This window comes from Lepidochelys kempii, chromosome 12 (genome assembly GCF_965140285.1).
Source record: "Lepidochelys kempii isolate rLepKem1 chromosome 12, rLepKem1.hap1, whole genome shotgun sequence".
In the NCBI taxonomy this organism is placed as follows: Eukaryota; Metazoa; Chordata; order Testudines; family Cheloniidae; genus Lepidochelys; species Lepidochelys kempii.
The window spans coordinates 8,040,802-8,061,682 of NC_136391.1; the positions used below are offsets into that span (position 1 = coordinate 8,040,802).

General features: G+C 50.6%; 1 protein-coding gene and 2 non-coding genes across 3 annotated transcripts in view; 1 reads left to right on the plus strand and 2 right to left on the minus strand.

Annotated features, from left to right (window-relative positions):
• Nucleotides 1-20,881, minus strand: part of LOC144929174 (uncharacterized) — a 46,931-nt gene that overhangs the window by 19,563 nt on the left and 6,487 nt on the right. The window contains exons 2-5 of the mRNA XM_078848160.1: nt 11,774-11,944; nt 10,113-10,177; nt 8,950-9,035; nt 6,583-6,637 (exon numbers count right to left, since the gene is read on the minus strand). Of these exons, the coding sequence (XP_078704286.1) occupies nt 6,583-6,637; nt 8,950-9,035; nt 10,113-10,177; nt 11,774-11,944 (377 nt within the window). The remainder of the gene's footprint in view (nt 1-6,582; nt 6,638-8,949; nt 9,036-10,112; nt 10,178-11,773; nt 11,945-20,881) is intronic.
• Nucleotides 11,977-12,059, plus strand: TRNAL-CAG (transfer RNA leucine (anticodon CAG)). The gene has a single exon. It is a non-coding gene; the product is annotated as a tRNA-Leu (tRNA).
• TRNAL-CAG (transfer RNA leucine (anticodon CAG)) lies at nt 12,250-12,332 on the minus strand. Its single transcript has one exon. It is a non-coding gene; the product is annotated as a tRNA-Leu (tRNA).

Below are 20,881 nucleotides of genomic sequence, written 5' to 3' on the forward strand. Positions count from 1 at the left end.
GTTAAGTCATGAGGACCTTGGCACGAACTGGCACCTGGTCTGCCAGCGTCACAAGGGGCATTCGGCTCCCGTTAGTAGCACTGGGGGGATGTGAGCAGCTTAGTTGGCTGGAAAGGAAGGAAGACAGGGTGTGGACATGAGAATGGGTTCCATGCTCTGCGGAAATAAGGGGGTGGCCATGGAGAGTCACTGAGTCTGGTTATCCCCCCGCTTTTATGAGAGGAAAGTCCCAGTTGCACTCATGCTTTCAAACTCTGTCTTTTTTTTAGAAGGCGTTGTTCCTTGTTAAGCATTGTTCCTTGAAAATTGCAGCCAGACCCTCATCTCTCATGAACTGACATAGTTCAGGTAAAATAATTGGATATGTACACCAGCTGAGAAGCGTGTTTGAATTGCTCACATGGGGACACCCAGGAGGACTGTGAGAGATTCCCGCCGACAAAAATCTTCGGGAAATTCCCACAAACCGGGTAGGGGATTTTAGGGATGTCTGAGGCTGAGCGTGTTTGGGGTCCATTCCTCAGTAGCAGAGATCTGGGCAAAGCTTTGGCCAATACTGTAGATGACTGGTCTGTAATTCTCTGGGTTGACCTTATTTCCCTTTTTATAGATGGGCACTATATTTGCTCTCTTCCCATCCTCTGGAATCTCTCGGGTCTTCCATGACTTTTCAAAGATAATCGCTAATGGTTCATATAGCTCCTCAGTCAGCTCCTTGAGTATTTTAGGATGCATTTCATCAGGCCCTGGTGTTAGATTTATTAGATTAGATTAACAATGTTAGATCTATTGTTTGCATTTGCTATCATCTCCAAGCATTGCTTTGGTAATGGTGTTAACGCAGTGGGATTTCAAACTTCTTACAGTGGGGCATTCCCTCTCACCTCTTTCTCACCAGATCTGGTTGCTTCTTCATTTGCATAATTGCCACCAGCAAGAGAAGTGTATTGACATTTTAGTCCAAGGATAATGTTCAGCAGCTGATCGGACAGTTCCCCACTTGGCAGTATCAGTGCACGCTATCGGTAGAAGCATCATGAGGTCAATAATAGTTGATGGTGGCTGGTGCTACCTCATGAATAGGCCTCCTCTTTAAATCTGGCTGGTAGAATAAGTTAACCATGTGCTGACTTCCCCTCTCAGCCTTGCTATTGGGAGCATACACATATTACTACACCCAAGGAACTGATCAGCAACAGCCAAAAGTGGGCTTGGGTTTGCAAAAATCCCCATCATGGATTTTATAAAACCAGATCCAGGACGGATTTGGATCCAGGTCCCATTTTATCTGAACCCCCAAAGTGTGTGAGGATGGTGGCATATCAGGTAAGACGTTCCGGTCCTGGGCCCTCTTACCAAATGACCCATTCCCTAACAGCTTGACTATGACACCGGATGGTCACAGAATGGAAGGCAAAGGGAAAGGGTTTTGCTTACTTATATTTTCGGCTGGAACTTATATATAAACACTGAGCTTCAGTGGTTTGCAAAGAAATGGACCCCCAATGCTCTTTCCATGTGCTGGGAAAGTCTGATGTGCTGATAGTACGTCCACTGAAATGTACATCACTCCAGGAGCATTTCTATTAACCATGTCACTTCTGAAGAAGGGAGCCAGTCTGTCCAGAGGAGATCTCTGAATGAGCATGGCCACCCTTCACAGAGCACTGAGTGACTCCTCTGATTAGGAACAAAGGCTGTGTGTGTGTGTGTGTGTGTGGGGAGGAACTAATGAAGTAGTAAATGGAAGAACCTAACAAAGCTGCCTTTCTAAGGAATACAGCCATTCCAACAGCTAACGGGAAAATCTTGCCCTGCGCCCTCCATATCCCCAGAGGACCTGGAATGCTGTGAAACTGACAAGGTGAGAGAGAAAGCCATGCTCTGCCTTTCATCCCTTCCAGAGAGTGAAAATGGGTTCAGGGGGACCCCTGAGTGACCATCTTTGCTGGATGGAAATAAGGGGGAAAACCACAAGGAAAATAAGGAGCAATGTCTCATTTTAAGGGACATTTTGGGGAGATCCCATTTCCTTTAGCATATCAGGCATTTTTCTCTCACCTGTACATTTCTACTGCCCTCAAGGATACAGTGCAATTATCATCAACTTAATTGTACTGCTTAAAATGGTACTTATGATCACTTTTAATATATTTCACGACACATTAAAATAAGGGACAGACGGTCACCCTAAAGGACAAAACTGGATCCCCTGCATGGTATGCATTACTATCTTCATCCGCGGTAACAATAGCCTTAGAAGGCAACGGATCTAGTGGACGGCGCATGGGATTACAAACAAAATGATCCCAAGTTTGTATCCCAACTCAGCCACAGTGACTTGCTGCACAGCTCAAGCAATGTCCATAGGCCTCTGCTTCTCCACCCGTTAAAAAGGTGACAGTGTTGACTGACCTCACTGGTGTTGGGAGAATTAACTAGCTCACGATTGCACACCAGCTTGACCAAGAGCTCCATGTTACTGCATGACTGTAACACAACCATGCCACATGCTGAATCAGCTTCCACCACAGCCTTCAGGGGGCAGCACTGAGTATTTCTGGCCCAAATGTTGTTCTGCAAAAATTAACTTTACAAAGTAATATTCCTAGGAACATTTCCCTGATGTTTTTTGGGAAAAAAAATTCAAGGGATGCAAGTAAATTTGTGGATTTAATACTGCCCCCCCCCGCTGCCCCCCCCCAGTGTTTGATTTGCAAATACTGCAGAGCCCACAACCTGCATGGGAACCAGGAAGTGAATCTGAGCAGAAAGAGAAAGTGAAACTGAGTGTAACAATAGGTTAGAAAGTGAAATAGGTAAACAAACTGCATCAATAGGAGGAAAGTTCCACTTAGGGTTTTCATTTCCTCCTCAGTTTCAATCATCTACAGTTTATCAGTAGGGCCATTTTTCCGCCCTTACCAAACATGAGACTTTCTATTTCTAAGGTCTCTTAAAAACAACACACGCCACATTGCATGCAAGCTCTGGAGTGACAATGAGGTGCCAGATAACAAAGTGCAAGGAGCAGACAGATGAAGAAACTTCCTTCCCAGGGCCACCCTTTAATTATGCTGAACAAGAATAATAGGAAGCAATTCCCTTCCCGAATCCAAATGTCTCACTTTCAAAGGGGATGAGGGCACTGAAAAGAGCAGGAGCAGTCACGGACTCAAATCACGTCTAAATCACCCCTGGCAGCGAGGAGTCTAATTATTAACAAGCTGAGTTTCCAAACTATTTGAACCGTCTACCACTGTCATCTCACATCAGTTTGCACACTACCACTCAACTTTTATACGAAGCACCATCAAATCTTTCAGCCTTATAACATCATCCCTGAGCCGCTCCTCGATCCCCTCCTGTCTCAATTTTGCATCACCAAAACATTTTATATCCTATCCACTTGGGCCTCACGGGGACCTTTAGAATAGACCCACTGGGGTTGAGACTGTACATCAGGTCAGGTGGCAGGGGTGGGAAGTAACAGAATCCCTTCTAAGGTGCATTGTGAATGTGCACTGGACTCTGGAGCGAGGTGACTCCTATTTCCATCCATGGCGTGCTTTGGAACAGATCCTATTGCACTCATTTCCTCTCTCAGGATACTGATGTCAGGCATTGCAAGGCTTGTTTTACCCCCATCGGCCCCCTCAAAGAGGAAAGCACAAGTTCTGGAACTTCCCAAGACGTCCAGTGTTTCCAAAGAGTATTTTGCATGACTAGTTAAGGGGACACCATCAGGTCAAAGTAGGTCCCAAATTCAGACTTGCCAAAAACAAGCATCTATAGCAGGCCAACCGCGGCTCGCATGAGGCTCTTTTACAGTTAAAGTGCAGCTCACGGAGCCCACCCTCCCCCACACTCTCCCTCCATTCTCCACCTACCAGAGTGGGGGAGGGAGCTTGGGGCTTCTGCCCTGCAGCAGGCTGATGGGGTTAGGGGCTTCTGCCCTGCAAGGAGGGAAGCGGCTCAGGGAACCCTGGGAGTGTCCTGCGGCTCTCAAACTTCTGAAGATTATTGTATGTGGCTTGGAGGGTCAGTAAGTTTGGCCACCCCTGATCTACAGAACTTAACAGCTATAGAAATGAGTGTAGGATTTAACCACCACCGCTGCCTGAATACTGGTGGAAGCTGGGGGATTTTTCCTTTGGTTCTACACATTTCTCTGAAATGCTGGCAACGCAGACGCCCCATTGTACCAGTGCCTGAAAAGCAGACAGGGAACGGGACTACCCCCAAAAGCGAAACTGATTCATTTTGTGGCATCATCCAAGCTACAAGTGACTAGTGCAAAATAAATTAGGTTGGAAAACTTTGCTGATGTCAAAGAGTGTTAACAACAAAGGAAGAACATTTCTCTTCTAAACCATCGGCTTTCAAACTGTGGAGAGACGCGCGTGTGTGCACCCCCCCCCCCCCCCAATGGCTGCTGGGGACTCCTTGTGCACACTCCTGGCTGCTGCCCTGCCCTGGCCCAAACACACAGCTGGCCACAGTTCAACGTATTTTAAAGCCCTAGAGCCTGTGTAAGCGAGAGGCTCAGGGGGAGAGGGCGAGAAGGCCTGGTCCACTCACGCCACACTGTGGGGATGGAGCCAGCCAGGTCCTGCCACCACCATGGACGTGAGCTGCCCACTCCCCTCAGAGAGTCACTTTCTGGCTGGATGGGCGAGGGGCAGCCCTCCTATGTGACTCCCATGGAGGAGGGGGCTATGATAGACTGTACCCGTGTCCACACCCGATCCGGTTGTAATAATCTTTGTACAGAGTATGCCTTGTAAGGTATCAGCTGAAAAGTCATCATTCAGCTGGTCCACTTTGTCCTGATAAAATATGTGTAGCAACATAGTATGAGAGGCAATAGGATTCCACTGTCAAGTGCTCTTAACACACACTCCAAACGGAGCTTGGCAAACACGTCTGGCTCAACCAAAGGAACGTGGGCTCCATGGACAGTGCGTGAACCGCCATCTGGGGGAGGCTAGCCCCAACCCTGCCCCTTCCGCCCGAGGCCCCAGCCCCCCCGCCAGAGCCCAGAGGCCACGCATCGCGCCCACCAGCCCCTGCCCCAGGCTAGCCCCACCCCCCAGAGTGCCGGGAGGGTGGGCTGCGTGGCCCCAGGCCCGGAGCACCGGGAGGGTGGGCGGCGCAGCCCCAGCCCGAGCCTTGGCCACCACACAGGGGGAACCATGGAGGAGGGCCTGGGGGAGGAGCATGGGCGGGGCCACACCTGGCTATTTGGGGAGGCACAGCCTCCCCCAGCCTATGATACCAGCCACCCATGGTGGGCTCTGCTTAATTTGCATGTAAGCAGCAAACAAGGTCATCAAGCAGGAAGGGAAACAAAAGGCCTACAAATGAGGAAGAGCAGCAGGAGACTCTCTGTCTCCTGAATCTCAGCTGGAAATGTTTTCCCAGGGGGGAAATGACGACACTATAAAAAGGGGGACACCCCCAGGAACTCCCTTCTCTCTGTCTGCCCATCAATTCATTGCACGAGAAGGGACAAAGGAAGCAGCCACTAAACGGAAGAAGGGGTCCTGAGCTAAGAAGTTTGGGAAGACTGTTCAGAGCATGTGGTGAGAAAAACTTTGCTTTGAATTTAAGAGTTTAAGTTTAAGTTAGGCACTAGTTGCATTTCATCTTTATCTTTCCTGTACCATTTCTGACTTTTATGCCTCATTACTTGTACTTACTTAATTGTAGTTAAAAAACTTGGTTTACTGTTTTATCTAATCCAGCGTGTTTAAATGGAAGTGTCTGGGAAACGCCATTTGGGTTACAAAATGCAGATATTATTTCCATGAAAGAAACACAGACGTTAGATGAATCTGTATTGTCCAGGAGAGGGCTGGGCAGCACAAGACACACATTTCTGGGGGGAAATCTAGGACTGGGAGTGTGTTGGGGTCACCCTGCAGTATATCCAATGCTGGTAAGAGAACAAGGTGTGGCTGGCTGGGACTCGCAGGCTGGATGCTGTTTGTGAATAGCCCAGAGTGGAGGCTACAACCTCAAAGCAGTGTAAAGGGCTCCCCAGGTTAGAGGGCAGCTACTCATAAGTCTGGGTTCTTCCCTGGGTATGTCACAGGGGCACAGCAAAAGCCATTTGGGAACCTCTGCTCTAAACATATAGCACCAGATTTGCAGGTGTAGTGGAGCTGCTTTCCCCACACTTCCAGCAGGATCTGGCCTTAGAACCAGCTGAGAGGTTTACCCCAGGGTACGGTGATCCCTTTGTAGCACAGAGCTGGCGTCATGTTCTTTGGCCACTGCCCCGCCCTGCTATCCTGGCTCTATGCCGCCTGGGGATCCCAGCACTAGCCAGGCAAGCCAGTGTAGACTAGTCATGCTGGGGCCAAGAAAGTGACCCCATATGCCTTGCTAGTGCTTCTGCTACTAAAGACGGGAGCAGGCTGTTATGACAGCTGTGGAGGGGAGTGGTACCCCAGAGGCAGAGCTGTGGACGACTAGGCCAGCTGCAGAGGGGAGCACATCCTGGTTAGGCGGCTGAGGGTAACACCTGCTGGAGCGGGGAGGGAACACATATCTCGGCTCTGATGATCTGAGCTTTACCTGCTCCAGACAAATTGGATTGACCCCCAATTCCAGTAATATGTCAATTCCTGTCCTGTAAGAAAAATAATCAGCTCTTAAAATGAATTCTGACCTCTGCCTGCCCCACCTGTGCTACCTAAATGGGTGAGCTGCCAGCTTGCCGCATTAGCATGGAGATAGGCGTGACAATGGATCTGTTCACCTGACAGCTAGGAAAACACAGCCCAGGGAGAGGAAATTCCAGCGAGGCTGTTACTCATCTCTCAGCCCTGAGAACCTGACAAGGGCGTGTCCTAAAATGTTTCAATCTTTGTCCTCTGAAATACTTTGAGCTGCTCCCACACGGGACACCCTCCTGATGAGGCTGAGATACTCAGAGAGGGCCTGGGGCACTTTGAAACCCTTTTTGTCTCAGGGTCCCCTTTCAAAGGCTGCGGCCACTTCTGCATTGTTACCTATCAAACTCTTTAAATCACTGGGAAGGGCAGGGGATGGGTGGGCTCCAGGTATGAACCTAGCCAAGAAGCTACTCAAGGATTGTCAATCAGCCTTCCTGCTCCCAACCTGAGCTCTATGGCCTGTTTCTTGCTGGCCACCGGAGCTCCACTGCAATTCCTTGTCTACCAGCAGTACAATCCTGGCCCCGCTCTCAGGAGAGGGGAACAAGCGCTACTCCTTGATACTTGCTGGCTGCTCTGTGTTGTGCCTCGCTGTTTTGTCTCTAGCCTGCAGAGCAGCATCCGTGCCCTCTCCACTACCGGTGGGCTGTGACAGGGAGTCGCGGGGCCAACCTGACTCATCACAATGGACCTTTTGCTTGAATGTTGAGCCGAAATACGATGGCTTCAGTTTTTGCAACAACAGAACTTCACTGAGCCCCATGTGCATTGTATGAGGCTCCAAGGGAAAACCGGACAATGGGCTCAGCTCAGCAATTACCAGGCTACATGGTCAAATGTATGCCAATCCCAGCTCCACCCTGCTCAGAATGAGTCCGAGGAGACTCCTTCGGAGGCTCGGAGTTCTCAGGGAATCTAAATGAGACTCAAGCACCTTCTGCTCAGGGGAGTTTATTTGGTTTCCTAAAGCTAATTAAGTATTATAGTGAGTGGCAACTGGCACAATACAGTTTATACTTCTGCTTGGTTCATCATTACAGCCTAAATGACTCCAGCATCTCTTCCTCCCTGTACATCACAATCTAAGGCACTTTCATAGCCACCCGCTCCCTAAAACTCAAACCTTGGGACCTGATCTAGTGCTCCTTGCTCCCCTCAACATCCTTGATGACTTCAGCAGGGTTACTTATGCGAGCAAGAGCTTCAGAATTGGATCCTTTACCTTTTTCACCCTATACGCTCTAGGTTAAATGTTCAAAAGCAGGGGCAAAAGATGCAGCCTCAAAACTGCAAAGTTATATATGCAGAGCATTTGTACGCACAAGCCTCTAGTAACCTAGCTAGACAACGCATTAGGTTTTCTTTGTTTTGGTTTGTGAAATTTGTTGTGCTGGAGGAAATGTGTATTCCCATTTTTGTGTCTTTTTGTAACTTAAGGTTTTGCCTAGAGGGATTCTCTATGTTTTGAATCTGACTGCCTGGAAGATTATCTTCCATTCTGCTCTTACAGAGTTGCTCTCTTTTTTTTTTTTTTTTGCTCTTCAAATAAAGTTCTGTTTTTTAAGAATCTGATTGGGTTTTTTGGGTCTTAAAAATCCAAGGCTGGTCTGTGCTCATCTTGTTTATTCTCAAGCCTCCCAGGAAAGGGGGTGTAAGGGCTTGGGGGGATATTTTGGGGAAATAGGAACTCCAAGTGGTCCTGAATATTTTGTTAAATCACTTGGTGGTGGCAGCGTTTACCTAATCCAAGGGCAAAGATTTTGTGCCTTGGGGAAGTTTTAACCTAAGATTGTAGAAATAAGCTTGAGGGGGGGTCTTTCATGGGGGTCCCCACATCTGAACCCTAGACTTCAGAAGGAAGGAACCCTGACACTCATTAATGCTTGCAATTACTCCAACTGTGTGTGCAAATGTAGGTTTTTGCAATCACAAAGACGAGAAGCCAAATCCGGGACCCCCTGTGCTAGAGCAACTATGAAGTCATCAGATTCAGTGGACATGCCCAACCGTATGAGAATTCTGAGCCAAGACGTGCTCCCAAGTTGCTGGAGAGGCAATGCCTTGGTCCTACAGCTGGGTGATTTCCCAGTGGATGATTTCCCCACTTAGCACATCAGTTCACATGACAACCTTATCGCAGAGCTGCTGGCAACCTCCCCACACAAGCTTCATGATTCAGTAACATCTGGAACTTAGTTGTCCTGGGAAGGTCAACACAACAAAATCTGGTCCCGCAGTGCAAACAAAAGGCAGACAAAGCCCTTACTGTACAGCTGCTCTTTCCTGAGCTGCAGACAGAGACCACTCATCACCAGCGATCAAGCCCAAGCACCTCCATTCTGATTTTGACTCCTAAGGGGGAACAGAGACAGAATAATTTGTGCCACAGAGGGACACTGAGGCCTTGTCTTCACAATAGACAGGGTTTGCCATTATAGCTTAAAGCTTATACCAGCTCCCCAAAAGAAATAAGCTATACTGTACTGGCAAAAGGACTTTTCCTCCCCCCACTATAACTACACTAGGTCTCTTGCCAGCATAGCTATGTCCGTTACAGGTGTGATTTCTTCCACATTACTAACCGACATAGCTATGCCAGCAAAACTTTTAAATGTAGACCAGACCACAGGAAGGTTGCCCACAAAAATACAGAACATTTAGATGCTCCCATAAATCTCTGGAAGCTTGACACACTATACAACTGCTAACAAATATTCCAGAGGCCGTGAACAACAGAGACAGCGTAAGAATAATCAAAAGGCTGGCACAGTTAACAGATCCGGGTTCCTTTCTCAGTTCTGATACTGACTCTCTGTGTGGTTTTTTACGCAAGTCAACTTCTCTATTCTTCATTTTCCCCAGCTATAAAAATAGGGATAATCATAATTAAGTAATTAATATTTCTACAGCATGTCTGATGTGAAGTGTAATACATCTGCAGTGTTGTTGTAGCTGTGTTGGTGTCAGGATATGAGACACAAGGTGTCCAAGGCAATATATTTTATTGAACAAACTTCTGTTGGGGGAACAGACAAGCTTTCGAGCTTCACAGAGCTCTCGTTGTCTCTCTTAGAATTTTACATGTCTCTTTGGCCCAAAACTGCCAAACAAGAAAACTGATTGTGCTGTATATCATGTTCCCACTGGGTACATTAGTCCCACTGCAGCACAGAAATGTAACACTCTCCTTAGTCTTGTTCCAGCACGTTGCTCTTGTGTTTGAATACAAAAATGCCTTAAAATAAACAGCAGATAAAAAAGTACTTGCACAAGTGGTTATGAGGCTAGTGACAGTGTAGCTCAACTAGGCCAGCCATATTATCATCAGTGGAATGTGAGGGAAGAAGCAGGAAGACAAACTTTTGAAAGGGGACGGACAGATTAAACAATAAAACTATAGATCCAAAGTGTTCATGCAACAAATAATACCTTCAACAAGGAAAGATCAACTGATCTGTAAAGGGAAATGGATGCCTGGCCTGGAAAACAGCCACCTGAAACAGAAAAGGATAGCTTTAAAGACCGTGGGCTAGTTTACAGTACACATGCTCTGCTGCTACAGCTATACCAGGACCCCTACACAGACATAGCCACCTAGTGTAGACACAGCCTGTGCCCACAGAGGGGGTTCCTGTGTTGGTACAACACCACCACCTCCCCAAATCACTTTAACTCTGCCCACAGAAGCTGCTTCTCTTCTGCTGGCATAGCTGCGTCTACATTCGGGGTGATACTGGCATAGCAACATTGGCTGGAGGGGTGTGGTTTTTTCACACCCCTGACAAATCGCTGCCTAGTGTAGACCTGGTTTGGCGTTTTCATCACTTTGCAGTGAGGCAGGTGGTGAGGGGCAATGCAGTGAGGCCTGCTCAGCACACAGATTTGGTACCAATACGACTATGTTCGTTAGGGGGGTGATTTTTACCGATCTAGTGATACCGACAGAGCACCTGGCGTGAACACAGTCATATTGGGATAAAGGTGCCTTAGGCCACGTCTACACTACGCGGCCAAGAGCTGCAAAGCTAGCCATAGCTACGCAGCAGTAACTGCGGTGCAGACTACAGCGGCGGAAGGGGTTTGTCCATTGCTGTAGGAAACCCACCTCCCCGCAGCCAGGCGCTAGGCCGATGGACCCACTCATCCCCCAACCAGCTGGGCCCGCCCAGGGGGCGAGGTCAGGGGGATTTTTCACCGCCGTTCAGCCCAGGCCTCACACAGTTCATCAGCTGGGCAGGGGCAGCCACGCGCTAATAACGCAGCGACACCTGCAAAGCGTGTCCACACCTGGGCTAGACCCCACCCTACCCCCACGCTGCAGCCGGCTCATGCAGACAGGCGGGAGGGGGGAAATGGGTCCAGGCCATGCTGAAGCCCGTGGGAGTGGGTGGGTGTGTGAACAGAGCTGGGGGGGGGGGGGCAGCCTGGCCGGGGTGGGGCAAAGGGAGCCCAGGGGGTGTCCGGGCCAGTGGGGGGAGGGCGAAGGGAGACAGGGGGTGTCCGGGCCGGGGGGGGGGGCGAAGGGAGACAGGGGGAGGCAAAGGGAGCCGGGGGGGGGCCGGCCAGAGGGGGCGAAGGGAGCCGGGGGAGAGGGGGCGAAGAGAATCGGAGGGGGCCCGGACGGAGGGAGACAAAAGGGGGCGAAGGGAGCTGGGGGTGGGTGTCCGAACCGGGGGGGGGGGGCGAAGGGAGCCGGGGGGGTGTCCGGGGCGGGGGGGGCGAAGGGAGCCGGGGGGGGTGTCCGAACCGGGGGGGGGGCGAAGGGAGCCGGGAGGGGATGTCCGGGGGGGGCAAAGGGAGCCGGGGGGGGGGGGTGTCCGAACCGGGGGGGGGCGAAGGGAGCCGGGGGGGGGTGTCCAGGACGGAGGGGGCGAAGGGAGCCGGGGGGGGTGTCCGGGGCGGGGGGAGGGGTGAAGGGAGCCGGGAGGGGGTCCGGGTGGGGGCGATGGGAGGCGGGGGGGGGACGAAGGGAGCCGGGGGGGTGTCCGAGCCGGGGGTCCGGCCGGAGGGGCGGGGCGGGGCGGGGCCGGCCCGGGGAAGGGGGAGCCCGTGGCCGGGCCGGTCACACGGTCAGACCCCACCGGCCTCACCCCCAGGGGGCCTGCGAGGATCCGGGGCCTCGGGCGACCCCGCCCCCGCTCGCGGGGAGAGTTCCGGACTGCGGCTGCGCGGAGTCCGGGCCCGAGCGTAGCGCGGCTGCGCACACTTTCCCTGGGGGCTGAAGAGCCAAAGTGCGGCTGCGCGGAGGCTCAGGCGCTTTCCTACTCACGGGTGGGCGCCGACACTCACAGCTGTCAGGATGGCCGAGCGGTCTAAGGCGCTGCGTTCAGGTCGCAGTCTCCCCTGGAGGCGTGGGTTCGAATCCCACTTCTGACAAACCGCGCTCCTTTTGTTTTGACGCTGCGGGTGCTCCCAGGGCGCAGCAGAGAGCCGGGGGCTGAGACGGCTGCTGTTTTGCTTGTGCCCCGCGCTGCCCGGTTACCGGCAGCCGAGGCGGGGACAGGCAGCGCTCTGAAATACAGAGGGCTTTTCAAAGACGGGGGGGGGAGAAAAGAGGAAAAAGCTCTGTCAGAAGTGGGATTCGAACCCACGCCTCCAGGGGAGACTGCGACCTGAACGCAGCGCCTTAGACCGCTCGGCCATCCTGACTCCGCTGCGGAGGGGCACTCCGCCTTCTGCCACATTCACACGCAACAGGCGTCTGGGGTCTTTCCCACGGCTCCTGGGAGCCAGCAACTTCCTTCTCCTCTGAGCCTGGGGCTGAGGAGGCCGGAGGAGACCCTCCCCAGCCTTCCTCTTTAGTCTGTATTCCTGTGGGCGCTGACATCCTTTGTATGTCACCCCGGTGTCTGGGGGCTTATCGCTAAGGCTACGGTCCAGTCGCGGGTCTTTTCTGGTAAAAGTCACGGGCAGTAAACAAAAATTCACGGCCTGTGCCCCGTCCCTGACTTTTACTCTGTACCCCTAACTGACCCTTGGGCAGGGGCCGCAGGTGTTCTGGGGGATGCGGCCCGGGCCCCCGCAGGTGTGTGGGCTGGGGGCAGCGGTGCACAGCCTGGGACCCCTGCGGGTGCTGGGGGGGGAGGGTTGGCAGGGCTGACAGGGGCTCCCTACCCAGCTCCGCGTGTCTCTGCAGCTCCTAGGCGGCGGAGGGGCCAGGGGGCTCTGCGCGCTGCTCCCGCCCCAAGCACAGGCTGTGCAGCTCCCATTGGCCGGAAACCGCAGCTAATGGGAGCTGCAGGGGTGGGGCCTGTGGGCGCGGGCAGCGCGCGGAGCCCGCTGGTCACTCCGCCTAGGAGCTGCAGGGCCATGCCAGTGGGAGCCCCCCACCCCGAGGTAAGAGGCCTTCCTGCACCCCTCAACCCCTCTGCCCCTAACCCTGAGCTACCTCCCACACACCCAAACTTCTGCTGCTGGCCCAGGGGCTGCCCTTTTTATTAAACATAAGAACTGCCATACTGGGACAGACTAACCATCCTTGTTCAATGTCCTCTCTTCCAACAGTGGCCAGTGCTAGATGCTTCAGAGGGACCAAATAGAACAGGGTAATTATCAAATGATCCATCTCCTGTCGTCCAGTCCCAGCTTCTGCCAGGAGGAGCTTTAGGAACATCTGGAGCATAGGGTGGAGGGTCTCGGGCCATCTTGGCTGGATGGTCTTGAGCCATCTTGGCTAATAGCCATTAATGGACCTATCCTCCATAAACTTATCTAATTCTTTTTTGAACCCAGTTATACTTTTGGCCTTCACATCCCCTGGCAACAAGTTGCACGGGTTGTGCGTTGCATGGAGTGTTCACTTATTTATTCAGTATTTAATAGTTCTCTTCAATCAACATTGATTTTTATTAATTCATTTGTTTGGCAGTGACTTTTATTTAGTATTGATTCTTGTTCTTTAAGGCCCTGGCCCAAACATGCACATACCTGACTTATCCATATGTGGGTGCTCGTTAGCTATTGTTTGTGGCATACAGGCTTATGGACATGTTCTCCCAGATGTAGCGTTTACTGTTGTGGATATTCCCATTGACCTGATTAGTGGTACAGCCTGGTCATGTATTTGGTATTAAAATAATATTTTCCCTGCCACTGCATCATGGGCACCTTTAAATATTTTTAATAACAATGATCTTAATATACAAGGCTGCACAGAGCGTATGTGGAACATGTTGGCTATCTATGTGTCGGAGAAGACAAAGATCAGACAACAAAGACTATATGGGAGAGGGTCAGATGTGCATATGCTGTATGGAAGAGCACAGACATTTGGGATGGGATGGAGAGGTATGGCCATCTAGTACCACTTGAATGTAATGAGGCCCTGATTCAGGAAGGTACTTAAACAAGTGCGGGACTGAGTGATCCTACTAAAGTTAAAGGGACTACTCATCTGCTTAACATTATGTACTTGCTAAAGTATTTTGTTGCACCAGGGCCATAATGCGCAATTTCAGCAAATCCAAACCAGCTGACAATCATTTATGTGTACAGGACTTTGCTTATAAGGAGCAGCGGGCTGTGGATAGCAGTATTATGCTAATTCATAGGAGCACTAGTCACAGACCAGGCACTGTGCAAACAAAGGATAAAAAGACAGTTCCTGCCCTAAAGAGTTTGCAGTTTGAGACTGGGGGTTTCCCCTGGAGCAGACCCGCACCCACTGTGGTTGAAAGAACAAATGGTGGGAAAGAGTTTGTTGACAATTAGGTTTTGCCTCACCTTTTGGACTGTGTTGATGAGCAATTAGAAAGAGGCCATCTGTGACCCAACAGCCCAGTGTCCCCTCTCTTTTTTCACATCCACAGGTGGAATGAATTTTGCTATGTGCACCAATATGGAGGTGATGTATGGTGGGGGTGGGGCCAAGGGGTTCGGAATGTGGGAGGGGGGCTCATGGCTGGGGCAGAGGGTTGGGGTGCAGGGGGGTGAGGGCTCTGAGCAGGGGCTGAGGATGAGCAGTTTGGGGTGTGGGATGTAGGAGGGGGTTCAGGGCTGGGGAAGAGAGTTGGGGTGGAGGGGGTTGCAGGCTCTCAGTGGGGCCAGGGATGAGAGGTTTTGGGTGCAGGCTACCCTGGAGCTATGGTGGGGAGAGAGGACTCCCCCCAGCTCTCTCTCACCGCAGCATCTCAGGGCTGGGTGAGAGCTGCCTCTCCCAGGCCATGACAGCTCCAGCGGGGCTGGGCTGGGTCGCCTCTCCCCGCCTGCATGGCCCTTGATAGCCTGCTGCTTGGCCATGCAGCTTACAGGGAACTTAGCCCAGCACCTCAGATTTTAGCAATCCTCTGAACTTCCCTTTTGTCTCCGAGCGGGAAAGCAAATGAAAGAAGCCGTCACCATTCAGTTCTTCTGCAGTGTGTCTGGAACGGATAAGAGATGTGCGTATGTTTCAGCAATGCCTCGGTGTATGGATGACGCCTGCCTCCTCCCTGACAGTGATGCCAGCCTTCGTCGCCCACTTGTTAACTTTCAAACAAGTACCTTTGTGCTTTTTCCTGGGCTGTCCCTTGGGCGGAGCTCCCCATAAACATCTGCAAAACTCCCCAACTTCCTTCACATCCCTCCTTAAAACCTTCCCTGCTGGGAAGCATACAAAACACCTGATCCATGTTGGGCAGCCAGTGTGCTGTCATGCTGACCAGTATTCCCTCATTGTTTCCTTGGCTTTCCCCCAGCTGTCTATATCCACCTGCGGTCTTTTGTCTCATACTTAGCACTTTAGCGAACACACTCCTACACCAACGGCAGAGTTTCTCCCTTCGGCCTAGTTACTCCACCTCCCCGAGAGGCCATAGCTATGTTGACAGGAGAAGCTCTCCCACCAATATAGTGCCGTTCAGTACTGAGTTTACAATGGCACCGTGGCCCTGGGCCCATGCTCAGGAGGGGCCATGGCGCCCAGACCGTCCCCCCACCCCCTCCCGAGGCTCTGCCCCTGCTCGGCCTGCACCCCCTGAGGCCCCACCTGCCACTCACTCCTCTCCGCCCCCTGCTATCCACCCCCTCCCTCCCACATGCAAGCACCAGGTGGGGCCTCGGGGGGTTGAGGGGGAAAGAGGCATGGGCGGGACCTTGCGGTGGAGTGTAGGGCCATGGTCCGGGCACTAGGGCCTACAAAAGGTTCATCCAGCCCTGGTGCTGTCTACGTGGGGGTTAGGTTGCTCAGGCGTGTGGATTTTTCACACCCTTGAGCGACTTGGCAATACCAATATAGGTCTGTAGGGTAGACCTGGCCTTAGACTGCAAGCTCCTTAGAGCAGGAACTGGCCTGTTGTCCTGTGTTTGTACCATGCCTAGCGCCCTGGGGTCCTGGCCCGTAACCAGCACTCTTATGAGTTACCACAATGCTAATAATAATTACAGCACTGATCATAAAATTCATGGAGTACTGGGAAGCGGAGAGGCTGCAGCAAATGCCTAGGTGTCTGTAGTCAAAGGCGTCGACTGACTCAGACAATGGAACACGGAGCTGGAAACATGCACTTGTGAGGGATAAAACGCAGACAAAGGTGTTTCTACTCACAGACACAAGCCTGGCACAGCCCCTAGCCCAGCACATGATCTAAGCATTGAAAAGACCCTGGGCCACACCCTCAGCTGGCATCAGTCAGCCCCACTGAAGTCAATCAAGTTACACCGGCTGAGGATCTGGCCTTCTGAACTTAAAGACGTGTGAGGCAAAGAACTTGCATGATACTCACACTACACTCAGGGATATTGTTCCTCAGTGAGTTAGTAGACTGGAGGCAGTTCACAGGATTGCCAGGCTCTGGGGTGCTGGGTCACAGTGGGCCATTGTTAACCGTTCCCAGATGTCTGGATGCTTGGAGGTGATAATTCTGGGAACATGAGCAAGGGGGAGGGAATTCCTCCCCGCTCAGGGTCAGAGTTTGACCTGTGTCAGAGCTGATTTGGGAAGGAACTCCTCATCTTGGATTCTCTTGCCATGCTCAGTGTGGCCCAGACCCCCAGCTTGCGGCTGGGGAGCATGCGGAGCTGCAAAGAAAGGGACTGCATGCCTTTTTCTCTGACACCTTTGCAAGCCCCTAATTGTGGGACACCCGACAGCTGCTCTAATCTTTGCCAGCTGCCAACAGCCCCCAGCAGCCATCCTAATGCCGCAAGATCAATGGGCATAAGGGAGTCCCAGCCACACTGCTTATTCCCAGCCACCTGCCCGGCACCAGCAGCCAGTATTGTGGATGGCACAGGAGCCAAACCACCAGTGAATCCTATTAGACTAGGTTCCCCACACACTTTGGAGAGCCGCCTGGAACTAGGGTACCACTGAGCCCGCCTGACCCACCAGCCTGGGTTCTTTTCAACCTGTAATGCTATGACAAGCTGTAGACATGCTCCCAGTCTCACACTTTCACCAGCACACAGGTAGGGACACACAGACACTGAGATCAGCTCTGCATGGGAAGGCTCAGCTAAGGAATTGCCTAGCACACAAGTGCACACCACCCTCTAGAGGGTAAACCCCAAATTGTACCATCTTGCACTGCACAGAGAATGGTACAGCGTAAGCTCATGAAATTCGCCCCCTCCATCAATGTGGAGAGGGATATACACAGCTTTCTGCCCCAAGTTACGATTTTCACACACGCTGGTTTTAGACAAAACAAATGTATTAACTACAAAAGATTGATTTTAAGTGATTATAAGGGATAGCAAACAGATCAAAGCAGATTACCTAGCAAATAAACAAAAATGCAAGCTGAACTTAATATACTAAAGAAACTGGCTATAAGTAGCAAATTCTCACCCTAAATGTTGGTTTAGGCAGATTGCAGAGATTCTTGAAGGCAAACTGCACTTACTTGCAGCTTAAAACTCCAGATATTCCTTTCAGAGGCCAGACAACCTTCTAGCCTGGGCTCAGCCCTTCTCCGCTAGTCCAGTCTTTTTTGTTCTAAGGTGTTTCCTCTTTCTTGGGCGGGGAGTCAATAAAGAACGAACCACGATGATGTCACTCCCCTGCCTTAAATAGTCTTTGCATATGGTGGGAATCCTTTGTCTCCCAGTGTGATTCCCACCCCGGTAAGTGGGAAAACACCAGTATTATCATGGAGTCCCGTACCACGTGTCTTGGTCACATGTCTCTGCAGCCATACCACAAAGCCTGTTTGCAGAGTCCCCAGGAAGGCTTCCTGGTGGGAGATTAGCATCTTCTAATCTAAGGTCTATTGTTCTCCTTAATGACCCTTCCCAGTGAGCCGTCTAAACTAATTGCATTCTTCTAGTGGGCATTCCCCAGGTGTAAACCCATTTGTAATAGATGCATAGACAATATTCCTAACTTCAGATACAAAAATGATACAAGCATACAAATAGGATAATCATATTCCATAAATCATAACCTTTCCAATATTTTTCTCCTGCTGATAATAGCCCACCTTAATTGATTAGTCTCATTAGAGTTGGTATGGCAACCCCCATTTTTTTCTTGTTCTCTGTGTATATATAATCTTCCTACTGTATTTTCCACTCCATGCATCTGAGTAAGTGGGTTTAGCCCACAAAAGCTTATGCCAAAATAAATTTGTTAGTCTCTAAAGTGCCACAAGGACTCCTCATTCTTTTAACCTTTCCAATGACCTCTCACATGCCTTATCTTGCATAAAATACATCATTGTTCTGCCATAATCATACCTCTATGAAGAATATGGAGGCATAATGCCACAACTAGGTCACCAACAGGCTGGCTTTGTGGTCTGAGGTTCAGCAGGACCTGGCTCACGGAGTGCTGTACAAACAGTGAGCCTGGTTCTTAGCTCACTTACTCCCGCTTCATGCTGATGGGACCTCATCAGGGCCAGTGAGTTAAACCAGGAGTAACTCCATGGCGACGTGTGCACAGAAGGCTGGCAGGATCAGAAAGTGGAGACTGTAGAAACGAGAGAGCCAGGCTACCCACTCTGAACACAAGCCAATTGGCTCTGGATTATGACACATCACTCGTCCCCAAGCAGTCATTTATTTGTTTTGGCGAAGTTAGCAGGGAAAATCCCATCCATCCCACTCTTCACTGTCTGATCCCCAACTCTAAACATTCAGCAACACCCCAGCCAAGGGGTATTTCCCCCTCTCCTCTAGGATATGTTCCTGTGCTTTGCAATATGGTATTTGCTAACTCTATACCGTATGCTCTTTAGCTACAGCAGCAAGACCTTTGTGTGGCTTCTCTCTTCCTTTAGGGATTTTACAAGTAAACACCTCTCTCCAAAGGGTGGAAGGAACCTTTTGGGGTGCTCGATGATTCCAAGACAATTCTAAAGAGGAGGGAAAAGCGTGATCCAAAATATCCAGAACATGTCATCCGTCAGTCCGTTAAAGGGCTGCAATTCCACTGAGGGGTCCCATGGCCAGCATGTCCCCTCCAGAGTGACACGCAAGCCACCAGCACCCCAAGGTGAATTTTAGGGTGCAATCCCATGTGCTGCCTGGGTGAGGTGGAGGGGGAAGAGGGTGAGGGGATACTGCACCGTAGCTACATCGACTGAACTTTTAAGCCATAAACCAGGCGTGAGTAAAAGATTGATCCAAAGCCCACTGGTATCTCTGGGAGTCTTTCCATTGACTTCAGTATGGTTCAGACCAAGCCCTAAGCGTGTGAAGAGCTACTTAGGGAAAGCTATGTTGAAGGTGGGGAAAGGGGTTGCAATTTGTTCTGAAAATGGTCAAGCCCGTGATCGTACTCCTCTCTCACAGGAAGGAATTTCCACAGTCTGACATACTCATGAGCTTTCAGCTACTGGCTGATACTTTCATTGTTCTAGTAGAATGGAGCTCCTGAGGGAGGTCATGGCTGTGGAGGGGGAGGTGATCTCACAGGCTTCTGGGGTCAATCCAATGGAAGGTTTTGAATATCAGGACAGAGACCTTGAACTGGGCTTAATACTTAATGGAGAGCCAGCCAGGAGATACTGTCACAGATTGATTGGATTTAAGGCCAGAAGCAACTTTTAGACCACCTAGTCTGAGCTCCTATCACCGACCATTAACTTTCACCCACTTACCCCTGCATTGAGCTCAGTAACTTGTCTTTAGCTAAAGCAGTTCTTCCAGAAAGACACCATTCTATCTCTGAGGACATCAAGTGCTGGAGAATCCACCACTTCCCGAGGCAGTGTGTTCCAATGATTAAATCACACTCCCGGTTAAAAATGCGCATCTAATTCCTCATTTTAATTTGGCTGGTTTTGTGGCATGAACAATCCTACTCATGTGAGTAACATTTGCAAGATAAGATCCTTTATTAACAAGTTGCCAGACTGAAGCAGACTTAGTTGCTCTTTGGGCAGTTACACCCTATAGTCTAGGAGTTTTGTGGGTGTGGATATTCATTATCTTCATCTGAAAATGTGTAATCAAATAAGAAAACAACCATAGCTACAGTTGCCTTGAGGCCTGAGGACCCAATCCTAAGGTCCTTCTTTAGACTTTACTTAGTCCTTCTTCAGGCAAAACTCCCCTTGAAGTCATTGGGATGTTTACCTAAAAAAGGACTTCAGGAGTGTGTCTTGCCATTTTATTTCTGTGAACAAAGAAGCCTCTCTATTTGCACAATCACTATTAAAGACCCCTTCCAATTTCCCGTCGTTGGTGCTTGTCACATGGGTGCATCTGCAGCTACCCACTAAGCAGCACTGCCTAGCCTGTTTACGTGGTCTCCTACTCACAAACACACACAGTCTGTTTCTTTTTCACCACAGGTACCTTTAATCCCTCGGTATCCAAGCAGGGCAGGACACAATACAGGCACACAGCAGGAGGAGGAGCCTTCCTCAGATTTCTCTCCTCCCTTTGCTTCCTGTTCCTAGTCCCAATGACATACCCTCCCAGTTACTGAGCCAGTTGTCTCATGAACCCAGCAATTACCATCCAGGTATCAGCAAAAACAACAAGGAGTCCTTGTGGCACCTTTGAGAATAACAAATGTATTTGGGCATAAGCTTCTGTGGGCTAAAACCCACTGCATCTGATGAAGTGGGTTTTAGCCCACGAAAGCTTATGCCCAAATAAACATGTTAGTCTCTAAGGTGCCACGAGGACGCCTCGTTGTTTTTGCTGACACAGACTAACACGGCTGCCCCTCTGAAACCGGTCATCCAGGTATCAGTAATCCCCTCAACAGAAACAGATTAATTAACTTCACTCAGATGTGCAGTCTTCCTGCAGCAACCTCATGGACC